This window comes from Euprymna scolopes, chromosome 6 (assembly GCF_053919585.1).
Source record: "Euprymna scolopes isolate OS-2025 chromosome 6, ASM5391958v1, whole genome shotgun sequence".
NCBI classification, from domain to species: domain Eukaryota; kingdom Metazoa; phylum Mollusca; class Cephalopoda; order Sepiida; family Sepiolidae; genus Euprymna; species Euprymna scolopes.
Window position 1 is genome coordinate 74,904,573 of NC_136487.1, and position 14,572 is coordinate 74,919,144.

General features: G+C 33.9%; 1 protein-coding gene across 2 annotated transcripts in view; it reads right to left on the reverse strand.

The window, feature by feature from the left end:
* Positions 1 to 14,572, reverse strand: part of LOC145277708 (multidrug resistance-associated protein 1-like) — a 320,419-nt gene that overhangs the window by 14,422 nt on the left and 291,425 nt on the right. For both annotated transcript variants that reach the window (XM_080129406.1, XM_080129407.1), the window contains exon 28: positions 9,406 to 9,564. In XM_080129406.1, coding sequence (XP_079985532.1) covers positions 9,406 to 9,564 — 159 coding nt within the window. The remainder of the gene's footprint in view (positions 1 to 9,405; positions 9,565 to 14,572) is intronic.

A 14,572-nucleotide genomic window follows, 5' to 3' on the forward strand; every position in this document is an offset into this window, starting at 1 on the left:
AAAGATAGTAACTCCGCTGTTATGGGGGCGATAGAGAGTAAATATAAATGCCGTAGTGTGAGCTAGTGCTACTCGAAAGCACATATAGGGAAAGTTAGGATCTTCTCTGGAGATGTCCCTACCACATGGAAAGCCATCTTTTATATAGGCACATATTCCATGCCCATGGCGATCTTGGGGGTCAGATTTGGAAGTTAGGTTAGAGTATCCTTTAATTACGAACTCATTTAGGGAAATAGTCTATCAAATTCCAGTTTCGCTTAAAAATAAAAGGTCTGGTTTAGTCTCCTGTAATTGGGCTTCAACCTCTGGAAGGTTAGAACGTAGACCCCTGATGTTGGAGAAGGAGACATGGTAGTGGGGGTCTACGTTGGAAGTTTCAGATCCGGGTTTAATCGTGTATTTTTTATTGAAACTTGTTATGATGGAATTTTGGAGTTTGTGGACTAGGTCGTCAGACTTGCTTAGAGCAGGACAGAGAGGGGAAACAAAGAGAGAAAAGTAACGAAGAATTTTTTTTTTTTTGTAGCACATGATAAGGTAAAGCCGTAACAATTACCCACTAGTATGGCATCGAGAGGCCCCACCAGAGACTACTGCATGGTCCAGAATCCATTCACCAAATGGCAATACAGCAGCCCCAGTACTTTGCACCTGCTGATAGGACAGCCTCCTTAGTGGTTAATCCAAGGTTCGGGTCCCTGACTATCAGGCGGATAACGTCAGCCCAGACAAAACGTTTACCTCCAGCACCCTTACTAGTGACATGGCTACAAGGATAGACATAGAAACAGAAAATTTCCACCAACTCTGCCAACTGTTCGCGCAAAATACTGCCAACCTAGAATACAGCTTTTTCTTCTCCCTTTGTCAGAAAAATCACTCATTAAAAAAATGAGGACTGAGTGACAAATAAAGAGAAGCGAGAGTAACGGGAGCTGTCGACAACGCTTCCACAAAACGTTCTCTACTCTCCTTAAAAAAAAAAATCTATTAAGTATTGTACTTAATAAAAGTCCAACTGTACTAAACAAATACTCTTCTATGACTCCCAACAGTAACATATATACCCAAATAGATGGAGTTGCAATGGGATCAGTCCTTAGACCGACCCTAAGTGAATTCTACATGGCAGATCTAGAGAATAAGATATTTAAAAATAATATAAAGCCTCCTATATATGTATGCTATGATGACGACATACTTATTTTAGTGGAAAATAATGACCAGATATACAAACTTCAAGATCTCTTTCAAAAAGCTTTTTTTTTGTTATCATTCAATTTTACTGTGAATTTAAGGATAATTCACAGTAAAATTGAATGATAACAAAAAAAAAAAAAAAATCCATTTCTTGACGGCCATATACTAATAATACTTCCAACACTTCTGCATACAAAAAAAAACAAAACAAAAAAAAAGCAACCAGCAAAAATTCCAGCCTCCTGAACTTTAAGAGTGAGTGCCCACAACGGTACGCGATAGCTATAATAAAAAATCTATTAAATCACACAAAACGTATCTCCTCCATTAGAAAAGGCATTACTTATTGAAATATAAAGCAGGCACTCATCAATAATCACTTTCCTAACTGTACTGCTGATGAACAAATAAAACTAATCATACAATCCCTACAAAACCCTAACAATAACATAAGCCAACACCATAATGCCAACTCTATTAATATGTTTTACCAAAAACCAAATGCAACCAAATTTTAGAGTTGAAGAAAAGGCAACCAATAGTATTGTCCATACTTAATTTCTATTGAGAGCAACTATAGAATTAAATTTATTATTTACTATAAGAAGTTTAGAATTCAAAACCTCGTGGTTAAAAACAACCCCTTCCCGGCTATAAAAACATTAGAACAAACCAATATTGTGTATAAGTTCAAATGTCCTCAAAATAAACATAAGAGTAATACATACATTGGACATACAAAGCCAATTCATTATGCATTTATACAACACCAACGTCATATACAAACATTTAATAAAATAACTAATTTTGATAGAGTTCAAAATAAACTTCGTAGCCTCGTACAGGATGTCCTTTTCTCTTCCTTGCAACCCCTTTCTCACAGAAGAGATGTTGCGAGTTATCGTTATTTTCATGGCAAGTGCTCTGTTGAGCTCTAATCTATGGTCCCCCCTCACAAGACTTTCACAAGAAACACTCGTCTAGCAGAAAACACTATCACTAATTTCCCACCACTCTTTATCTGTGCCTAAACCTAAACGTAGATTCCATGAGCAAAGCTTCTTTCTTAGAAGTGCACGCCTGTGGAATTGTCTTCCGTTTTCCTGCTTTCCAGCCGACTACAATATGGTTGTCTTCAAGTCTAAACGTAAAGAAGTTTTTGATGAGCTGTCCCATATAAGTTAACAAATTTACTGAATTTCCATTACTAACGATTACTATATTGTCCGATTTCTACTGTACACTCTTTAACCCTTATACTCGAGTGACCTCTTAGCCTTGATAAGTGGTGATGCCTATGTAAAAAAAAAATAAAATAAAAATATAACACACCTGTCTCCCCCTCCAACCTTAGACAAATCCTTGTCGACAATACAAAAATCGTACAACGGAAAATAATTTTAAAAAGTTAAAAATTCTCCAAGCATTCTATATTAGAACCCATCACCCTACTATAAATAACATTGCATTCAGGAAGAGCAACAACGTGTCAAAATGTCTGGGGAAGCACGTAAACGATGGGCTTTGCCAATATTAGCCCACGGACTTAGACTCGTTGATTTTAATATTCAGATTTTTAATCGACTTTTTATCCACTTTTATATATATACTAGCATTTCAGCCCGGCGTTGCTCGGGTGTTTGGAGGTGTATGCTAAGCAAAAAAAAAAAAAAGAGTACATTTTTTTTTTAATTTGACCCTATTATGACCCCTTAAAATTTATAGTTTCGGGCTCAAATCACTTTATTAAGTTAGATCCAGGTTCAAGGAACCTATATCTAAAATTTCAAGTGTCTAGACCCAAAATTGTCGGAGGAGTTTGGTAGAGTTCTTAAAGGTCAAATCGTTGAAATTTGACCCCTTAACAGCCAAATTCCTGGCTGACACCCGTCACATCGATTTTCACAAATCTCAGTACCCGGTATTTCAAATTTCGAGTCTATAGACTAAAAATTGACAGAGTTATTGCGTAGGGAAATGTACACAGACAGACAGACACGTTCACTTTTATAGATATATAGATATATATATATTTTTAACCTTCCATCACTCAATACAGTTTCTTGTATATTTTACTTTTCATTTTTTTTATTTCCTACTCACTTTCACCTCCTCAACACCTGAAAATGATGCGCAGTCGAATCGAAAGCGCTCGTAATAACTATGGAACTTTCATCAATATTTTCAATTTTGATATAAAAAACATTAAACGGAAAATCAAAAAAAATCAAGAAAAGAATCATGAAGCAAAGTATCTCCATTGTATTTAATCTACTTGATTGAAAAAATGCTGCGTATGACGATATAAAAATATGTACAGGGTGGCTCACTTAAAATTAGCCCGATCTCTCTAATCTTTCTCTTATCGACCAACTGACACCACAAGACAAAATGCAATTCTTTTTCTAACAAAATGGCGCTACATGCCACATGTCTCACAGATCACTGACATGAGTTCATGACATGTTTGCAGAAGAGAGAACAACAAGCAAAAGGTTATGGCCACCACGTTCCCAGGACTTGTCATCAGGTGATTTTTATCTTTGGGAGACTTTAAAACTAAAACGTTTATGCAAATAATTCTCATGCTCTAGACTACCTAAAGGAGAACATTACAAACGCTATCAGGAGAATCACCAGAGAAGATCTACAGACAGTATAAGTTCAAATGCCCTCAAGGAGAATGTAACTCCCAAAATAAACATAAGAATAATACATACATTGGACATAGAACGACAACGTTGTCTCGATGACTCACTATGCATTTAAACAACACCAGCGCCATATACAAACATTTAGTAAAAGAACACAACTGTCCTCCCTCCAATCTTAGACAAACGTTGCTAAACATGCCCAGAAATGCATAGGTATCAACGGAGAGCACTTCCAGCATCTTTTATAACACTACAGGTCATCTTAACAATAAAAGAATGTTCCTCCTCTTTACTACATTTTTTGAGCTACTTTTTAAGTGGGCCACCCTGTACTAATATATATATATATATATATATATATATATATGATTTATTCATTTATTTAACAACGGTGATACATCATTTAGGGGTGTAGAGTAAGTGATAATTCTTTATACCATGGTATTTCAAAGCCTAATGCTTCTCATCAGAGAAGGAGAGAAGATGCTAGGTAACATAATAAGGACGTAACATCTAGCAATGGTTACATTAGGAGCGAAATAATTGTGCAGTGAGTGATAAAATATTGAGGCTGTTTGGCTTGGGAGAACTAAATTGATCTCTGTGTTATACAAGGAGTGGTACTCATGTATTTCTAGTACCGCCAGAAATACGAACTTTCGCGTGCATTTCCGGGCAGATAACAGAAAGAACCGTAATATGCCGATGCAGAAATGCTTGCAGAAAGAAAACTTATGTCTAACGTCTTATGTTTTTTTTTTTTTTCTTTTTTACGTGAACGAAAAGAAACAATGAGAAATGTTGTTTTAGATGTATTGGTTTTGGGAGGTCAATTTTTTTTTTTTACGAAAACAAAAACAAATAAAAAATGAAACTTTTTGTCACTTTTTTTTTTTTTATAAATGTGATGTTTGTTTTTTTTTGTGAACATATGATTATATTATTTGTTTTAATGATTTTTTTTTTCTGAGAAATGCAGGGTGTTTGGGAAATTGTCTTTAGTTCTAAAAGCAGACGATAACAGCGGAGGTGGAAAAGAGGCAGTAGAGAAAGTGGAAGGAAGCTGAAGGTACACTTCACTATCTGGTTCAATATTAAAAAAAATTTTTTTAATTACATTTTCACCCCAAACAAGGCACATTGTCACTTTGATGTAGGGGGCTACTATCAGGGACATAAGTTATAGGGGTACTATGTGGGGAGTTGGGCAGTAAGATGTCGTTCACATTACACTTAAACTTCTGCATGTCAATACAGCTGGGGAAGCAGGAACTCGGAAAGGAATTCCAAAGTCTAGCGGTTCTGGGCAAGAAACTACTGGAGTAGAAGGCTCTCTTACAACTAGGGATCTCAACTGTGAAGGGGTAGGATCTTGCTGCTTGTCGGGGTTGTCGGGGGTATTTACGTTGAGGGGGTACAAGTGCTTGCAGTTCGTTGGAGCATTCACCATTAAAGTACTTGTAAAACAGGCAGAGGGATGCTACATTTCATCGATGGGAATTCACTTAGGATCGGTCTGAGGACTGATCCCATTGCAACTCCATCTATTTGGGTATATATGTTACTGTTGGGGGTCATAGAAGGGTACTTGTGTAGTACAGATTAATAATAATTTTTTAAATATTTTTCATTAATTTTAAGAGAAGAGAGTGACGGATTATTGTAAATGTTGTTAATAATTATGTCCATTGTTTCTGCTACAAGTACATTAGTAAATAAACTTTGTACATCTGGAGAAGCAATGATTTTAATTTCCAGATGCATCGTTCTTAGTATTTGCAATAGTTTATGTGTGGATTTAAAACTATATTTGTTTGGAATATATGGTTTGTTTAAGGTTTTTGTAAGAGAATAGATGGGAGTAGGAATTTGGGATATGATAGGTCGGAGAGGAGAATTAGGCTTGTGTATCTTGATCGTGCCATATAGGTAGCCAATTATTATGAGGGGGTTTATAATTACCAATTTGTGCATTATTTGCTGTAATTAGTTTGTTAACCTGCGTTTGTAAAGTTGTAGGTTTTTGTTAATGACTATACGAAATTCAAAAAAATTAAGTATGCTTCGAAGTTTTCCATTATAATTGGATTTATTAAGGACAACAAAGATATTTGCCTTATCGGCTTTTTTATAACTATATTAGGATGGTTACGAAGTTCTTGGCAGCGTTTTTTAGATCGGGAGTTAGTATTGAATTGTGTTGTTTTCTTTTATCAATTCGATATTTCATGGCCTCCACTTTTAGAATATCAGGTAAGCCAGGATGTGCAGTGATTTTTTTTTCTTTTTCAAGGTTAGTAATGCATTCATAGAGTCATTCTATCTCGGCTTTTTTGGTTTTGATTGTTAAATTGTTGTGTGAGATAGCAATTAGGTCCAAGATTTAAGAACTCTTTTTGTTGTTCCATAAGTTCATAATCAGAAAGATTTATATAAAATTGTGTGTTATTGGGTAATATGATATATATATATATAGAAGAAAATATAATATTCGGAGAGCCCTGCAACCGCTCTGGATATTCAGAGGGTACGACCCCGCATAGAAGGAGAGTTTTCTAGTTACCGTACCAAACAGGAATGCCGAAACCCTCCTTCCACTAATAAAAAAATACATTTTGCCAAGGACAACTGATGTATCCGACTGCTGGTTAGTTGGAGGAGAGGGTTACGAGCATAAGACAGTCAACCACAAACTGGACTTTGTCGACGCTACTACATGCATGACAACAAACTGCGTCAAAAGAATGTGGAAGGAAGTGAAGCAAAGGAACAAAGTTCATGTTGTGACAGAAATTCAAAGAAGATCCCTTCGTCTCCATATTACTTAACATAATTTAATTCTTCTTAGATAAGGGAAAAATCCAGGTTGTCCTCGATGGTCGTACATCTAAACAATATGATATAAATGCGGGGGTGCCCCAGGGTTCTATCCTTGGACGTCTATTATTCCTAATATTCATAAATGACCTCCCTGACAAAATTGTCTATGAGATGGGTATATATGCTGATGACACCACGCTCTATAACAACACAACAGGAAAACAAATGAACATATATCTAAAGAAATGGCAGAAACACTAGAGGACGACCTCCAATCTGTAGTGGAATGGGGACAAAAATGGATGGTCACATTCAATGCTGCCAAGACTAAACTTGTTTCCTTAAACATCAGTTGTCCTTGGTAAAATGTATTTTTTTATCAGTGGAAGGAGGGTTTCAGCATTCCTGTTCGGTACGGTAACTAGAAAACACTCCTTCTATGCTGGGTTGTACCCTCCGAATATCCAGAGCGGTTGCAGGGCTCTCCGAATATTATATTTTCTTCTATTGAAGAGGGATTCTTCAATCACGACTGTGTGGCCCGGGTCTCTAATCTGGTGAGGGTTCTGCAGGAAATACTCGGCACATACATCTCTGCAAAAATTCTTCCAGTCAGACATTGTATGTTCCGTTTTGATGCCGCACTCACGTCTAAGTTGCGATAAATTCATTGTGTTATTTTTTAAATTTAACTTGTATGTGACTTGCATGACTTCTCGAAAAATGTAAACAAAAAAAAAATCATTGAATGGTTCCTTTACTTTTGTTTGCTTGAATTTGATTGGCTAAGCAGCTCGACATATTCTGGTTCTTTCCGTTATCTGCCCTGAAACGCTTGTGAAAGTTTGTATTTCTCGCGATACCAAAAATACATAAGTACCAAAAATATATACTAATATATATAGGTTCATTCATATATTTAATTAGGGTGATACATCAATTAGGAGTGTAGGGTAAGTGAGAACTTTTTATACCATGGTATTTCGAAGCCTAATGCTTCTCATCAGAAAAGGAGTGAAGATGCTAGGTAACATAATAAGGATGCGACGTCTAGCAATATTGGCATTAGGAGCGAAATAATTGTGCAGTGAGAAATAAAATATTGAGGCTGTTTGTGGGCGGGAGAACTAAATTGATCTCTGTGATATAGGGGGAGTATAGCTTTTATTACATATAGGGTTAGTTCTTCTTTCAATTTACTTACCTTATATTCTCCCCGAGAATTCTATCACACATATTGTACACATATATTAATTATTAGTAGTACATTTTAAGTCGACTTGCACCTGCTAAGTTTCAATTATTTTCAATTTTTACCCATTAGCAGCTATATTTTGCCGGCTAAAGACCAAATCGAATTTGTTCCACAAGTCAAATCCCCCCCCCCATATCAAGTTTTACGCCTGTAGACCAAAAGTGATAGAGGAGGAGTTTATTAGAGACCGTTCCTCAGACAGACAAGATTACTTTATATATATATATATATATATAAAGCTGAACATCTGTGTGTGTGTCTGGTCACGAATAGGCTCCTATATGGTTGACTATTAAAGAAAACTGATCACATATAATGATAGAAAATGTATCGAGACACAGGAATGAGTATGTTTGATCTGGCAGAATGATGATTAATTAAAATTGTGGGGGTCTGCGTTCGCGCCTGGTCCACAAAGCATGGAAATAAAAAATTAAAAAATTAAAAAAAAACGTTCACAAGTGTTTTTGATATAGATGTACATAAGAATACTTTGATAAGTATGTTTTAACTTAAATAGGGATGGTATAATAAAATTGTGGGGTCTGCGTTCGCACCTGGCCTCCATAGAATGGAAATAGGCACAAACTTTAATAAAGACTTTTCATATCTATCTGCATAAGTATACTTTGATAATTATGTTTCAGTTTGAAGAAATAAGGTATAATAAAATTATGGGATGTTCGTTCGCGCCTGACCTCCATAGAATGGAAATATGTCACAAAGTTTAACAAGGTTTTTTAATATAGATCCACAGAATATTGTGATAAGTGTTTCAGTGTAAACAGGTATGGTATAATAAATTATGGGGTTTATCTATTTTATTTTTACTTTCATCATATTTTGCTTTGGTTTTGATACCCCCAAATTCGAAGCTATCTCTTTACAACCCTTCCTTTTCATAACCTATACTTTTATAAATCAGAGTCCATTTTCTGTAGGCTCTTTTTGAACCCAGTCAACGACAGGTACTTTTGCTAGTATATATATATATATATATATATATATATATAAATTTTTATTTATCTTTATTATTATTTTTTATACACAAGAATCACCACTTATCAAGGCCCGGAGGCCACTCGAGTTAATGGGTGTACATTAGTCAATGTGATTATAGCGTAGTAAACATAAGTAGTGTGAATTTTGTAAATTGGATTATTCAGGAGGACGGCTCAAGAACTTATTTACATTGGACTTGAAAACAATCAGATTGAAGTCAGCTGAAAAGCAGGCAATCAGAAGAAAGTTCCACATGTGTGCAGTTCTAAGAAAGAAGCTTTGTTCATGGAATCTGCATTTAGGTTTAGGCACAGATAAAGAGTGTGGGAAATTATTGATAGTGGTTTTGGCTAGACGAGTGTTTTTCGTGAAAGTTTTGCGGGGGGAGACCATAGATTGAAGCTCAAAACTCCACTTTTTAAAGACAGAATAATTTCATTAACCGTATAATAATCATATTTTTATTTTTACCTGAGGCAGAATTGTCAATTTCGACCGAAGGTCGTGCAGCCCCAACTCTGATATTATTTGATCGTCTATGATGATATTTCCAGCGGCTCCTTCAATCAGACGAAATAGAGAAACGGTTAAAGATGATTTCCCAGCTCCAGTTCGACCAACGATGCCAACCTGCGAAAAGAACAAGATTCCGATTCTTAAAAAGGCAATTTGATATTACATTTCTTAATTTTTGAGATGAGGATTCGTTATTAGGATTATTTAGATTCTTCTTTAACCCTAACCCTAATTTTTGAGATGAGGATTCGTTATTTGGATTATTTAGATTCTTCTTTAACCCTAACCCTAATTTTTGAGACGAGGATTCGTTATTTGGATTATTTAGATTCTTCTTTAACCCTAACCCTAATTTTTGAGATGAGGATTCGTTATTTGGATTATTTAGATTCTTCTTTAACCCTAACCCTAATTTTTGAGATGAGGATTCGTTATTAGGATTATTTAGATTCTTCTTTAACCCTAACCTTAATTTTTGAGACGAGGATTCGTTATTTGGATTATTTAGATTCTTCTTTAACCCTAACCCTAATTTTTGAGATGAGGATTCGTTATTAGGATTATTTAGATTCTTCTTTAACCCTAACCCTAATTTTTGAGACGAGGATTCGTTATTTGGATTATTTAGATTCTTCTTTAACCCTAACCCTAATTTTTGAGACGAGGATTCGTTATTTGGATTATTTAGATGCTTCTTTAACCCTAACCCTAATTTTTGAGATGAGGATTCGTTATTAGGATTATTTAGATTCTTCTTTAACCCTAACCCTAATTTTTGAGATGAGGATTCGTTATTTGGATTATTTAGATTCTTCTTTAACCCTAACCCTAATTTTTGAGATGAGGATTCGTTATTTGGATTATTTAGATTCTTCTTTAACCCTAACCCTAATTTTTGAGATGAGGATTCGTTATTAGGATTATTTAGATTCTTCTTTAACCATAACCCTAATTTTTGAGACGAGGATTCGTTATTTGGATTATTTAGATTCTTCTTTAACCCTAACCCTAATTTTTGCGATGAGGATTCGTTATCTAGATTATTTAGATGCTTCTTTAACCCTAACCCTAATTTTTGAGATGAGGATTCGTTATTAGGATTATTTAGATTCTTCTTTAACCCTAACCCTAATTTTTGAAACGAGGATTCGTTATTTGGATTATTTAGATTCTTCTTTTACCCTAACCCTAATTTTTGAGATGAGGATTCGTAATTTGGATTATTTAGATTCTTCTTTTACCCTAACCCTAATTTTTGAGATGAGGATTCGTTATTAGGATTATTTAGATTCTTCTTTAACCCTAACCCTAATTTTTGAAACGAGGATTCGTTATTTGGATTATTTAGATTCTTCTTTAACCCTAACCCTAATTTTTGAGATGAGGATTCGTTATTAGGATTATTTAGATTCTTCTTTAACCCTAACCCTAATTTTTGAGACGAGGATTCGTTATTTGGATTATTTAGATTCTTCTTTAACCCTAACCCTAATTTTTGAAACGAGGATTCGTTATTTGGATTATTTAGATTCTTCTTTAACCCTAACCCTAATTTTTGAGATGAGGATTCGTTATTAGGATTATTTAGATTCTTCTTTAACCCTAACCCTAATTTTTGAGACGAGGATTCGTTATTTGGATTATTTAGATTCTTCTTTAACCCTAACCCTAATTTTTGCGATGAGGATTCGTTATCTAGATTATTTAAATTCTTCTTTAACCCTAACCCTAATTTTTGAGATGAGGATTCGTTATTAGGATTATTTAGATTCTTCTTTAACCCTAACCCTAATTTTTGAGACGAGGATTCGTAATTTGGATTATTTAGATTCTTCTTTAACCCTAACCCTAATTTTTGAGATGAGGATTCGTTATTAGGATTATTTAGATTCTTCTTTAACCCTAACCCTAATTTTTGAGACGATGATTCGTTATTTGGATTATTTAGATTCTTCTTTATCCCTAACCCTAATTTTTGCGATGAGGATTCGTTATCTGGATTATTTAGATTCTTCTTTAACCCTAACCCTAATTTTTGAGATGAGGATTCGTTATTAGGATTATTTAGATTCTTCTTTAACCCTAACCCTAATTTTTGAGACGAGGATTCGTTATTTGGATTATTTAGATTCTTCTTATACCCTAACCCTAATTTTTGAGACGAGGATTCGTTATTTGGATTATTTAGATTCTTCTTTAACCCTAACCCTAATTTTTGAGATGAGGATTCGTTATTAGGATTATTTAGATTCTTCTTTAACCCTAACCCTAATTTTTGAGATGAGGATTCGTTATTTGGATTATTTAGATTCTTCTTTAACCCTAACCCTAATTTTTGAGATGAGGATTCGTTATTTGGATTATTTAGATTCTTCTTTAACCCTAACCCTAATTTTTGAGATGAGGATTCGTTATTTGGATTATTTAGATTCTTCTTTAACCCTAACCCTAATTTTTGAGATGAGGATTCGTTATTAGGATTATTTAGATTCTTCTTTAACCCTAACCCTAATTTTTGAGATGAGGATTCGTTATTTGGATTATTTAGATTCTTCTTTAACCCTAACCCTAATTTTTGAGATGAGGATTCGTTATTTGGATTATTTAGATTCTTCTTTAACCCTAACCCTAATTTTTGAGATGAGGATTCGTTATTTGGATTATTTAGATTCTTCTTTAACCCTAACCCTAATTTTTGAGATGAGGATTCGTTATTTGGATTATTAAGATTCTTCTTTAACCCTAACCCTAATTTTTGAGACGAGGATTCGTTATTAGGATTATTTAGATTCTTCTTTAACCCTAACCCTAATTTTTGAGATGAGGATTCGTTATTTGGATTATTTAGATTCTTCTTTAACCCTAACCCTAATCTTTGAGATGAGGATTCGTTATTAGGATTATTTAGATTCTTCTTTAACCCTAACCCTAATTTTTGAGATGAGGATTCGTTATTTGGATAATTTAGATTCTTTTTTAAACCTAACCCTAATTTTTGAGATGAGGATTCGTTATTTGGATTATTTAGATTCTTCTTTAACCCTAACCCTAATTTTTGAGACGAGGATTCGTTATTTGGATTATTTAGATTCTTCTTAAACCTTAACCCTAATTTTTGAGATGAGGATTCGTAATTTGGATTATTTAGATTCTTCTTAAACCTTAACCCTAATTTCTGAGATGAGGATTCGTTATCTGGATTATTTAGATTCTTCTTTAACCCTAACCCTAATTTTTGAGACGAGGATTCGTTATTTGGATTATTTAGATTCTTCTTTAACCCTAACCCTAATTTTTGAGACGAGGATTCGTTATTTGGATTATTTAGATTCTTCTTTAGCCCTAACCCTAATTTTTGAGATGAGGATTCGTTATTTGGATTATTTAGATTCTTCTTTAACCCTAACCCTAATTTTTGAGATGAGGATTCGTAATTTGGATTATTTAGATTCTTCTTTAATCCTAACCCAAATTTTTGCGATGAGGATTCGTTATCTGGATTATTTAGATTCTTCTTTTACCCTAACCCTAATTTTTGAGATGAGGATTCGTTATTTGGATTATTTAGATTCTTCTTTAACCCTAACCCTAATTTTTGGGATGAGGATTCGTTATTTGGATTATTTAGATTCTTCTTTAACCCTAACCCTAATTTTTGAAACGAGGATTCGTTATTTGGATTATTTAGATTCTTCTTTAACCCTAACCCTAATTTTTGGGATGAGGATTGGTTATTTGGATTATTTAGATTCTTCTTTAACCCTAACCCTAATTTTTGAGATGAGGATTCGTTATTTGGATTATTTAGATTCTTCTTTAACCCTAACCCTAATTTTTGCGATGAGGATTCGTTATCTGGATTATTTAGATTCTTCTTTTACCCTAACCCTAATTTTTGAGATGAGGATTCGTTATTTGGATTATTTAGATTCTTCTTTAACCCTAACCCTAATTTTTGAGATGAGGATTCGTTATTTGGATTATTTAGATTCTTCTTTAACCCTAACCCTAATTTTTGCGATGAGGATTCGTTATTTGGATTATTTAGATTCTTCTTTGACCCTTACCCTAATTTTTGAGATGAGGATTCGTTATTTGGATTATTTAGATTCTTCTTTAACCCTAACCCTAATTTTTGAGATGAGGATTCGTTATTTGGATTATTTAGATTCTTCTTTAACCCTAACCCTAATTTTTGAGATGAGGATTCGTTATTAGGATTATTTAGATTCTTCTTTAACCATAACCCTAATTTTTGAGACGAGGATTCGTTATTTGGATTATTTAGATTCTTCTTTAACCCTAACCCTAATTTTTGCGATGAGGATTCGTTATCTAGATTATTTAGATTCTTCTTTAACCCTAACCCTAATTTTTGAGATGAGGATTCGTTATTAGGATTATTTAGATTCTTCTTTAACCCTAACCCTAATTTTTGAAACGAGGATTCGTTATTTGGATTATTTAGATTCTTCTTTTACCCTAACCCTAATTTTTGAGATGAGGATTCGTAATTTGGATTATTTAGATTCTTCTTTTACCCTAACCCTAATTTTTGAGATGAGGATTCGTTATTAGGATTATTTAGATTCTTCTTTAACCCTAACCCTAATTTTTGAAACGAGGATTCGTTATTTGGATTCTTTAGATTCTTCTTTAACCCTAACCCTAATTTTTGAGATGAGGATTCGTTATTAGGATTATTTAGATTCTTCTTTAACCCTAACCCTAATTTTTGAGACGAGGATTCGTTATTTGGATTATTTAGATTCTTCTTTAACCCTAACCCTAATTTTTGAAACGAGGATTCGTTATTTGGATTATTTAGATTCTTCTTTAACCCTAACCCTAATTTTTGAGATGAGGATTCGTTATTAGGATTATTTAGATTCTTCTTTAACCCTAACCCTAATTTTTGAGACGAGGATTCGTTATTTGGATTATTTAGATTCTTCTTTAACCCTAACCCTAATTTTTGCGATGAGGATTCGTTATCTAGATTATTTAAATTCTTCTTTAACCCTAACCCTAATTTTTGAGATGAGGATTCGTTATTAGGATTATTTAGATTCTTCTTTAACCCTAACCCTAATTTTTGAGACGAGGATTCGTAATTTGGATT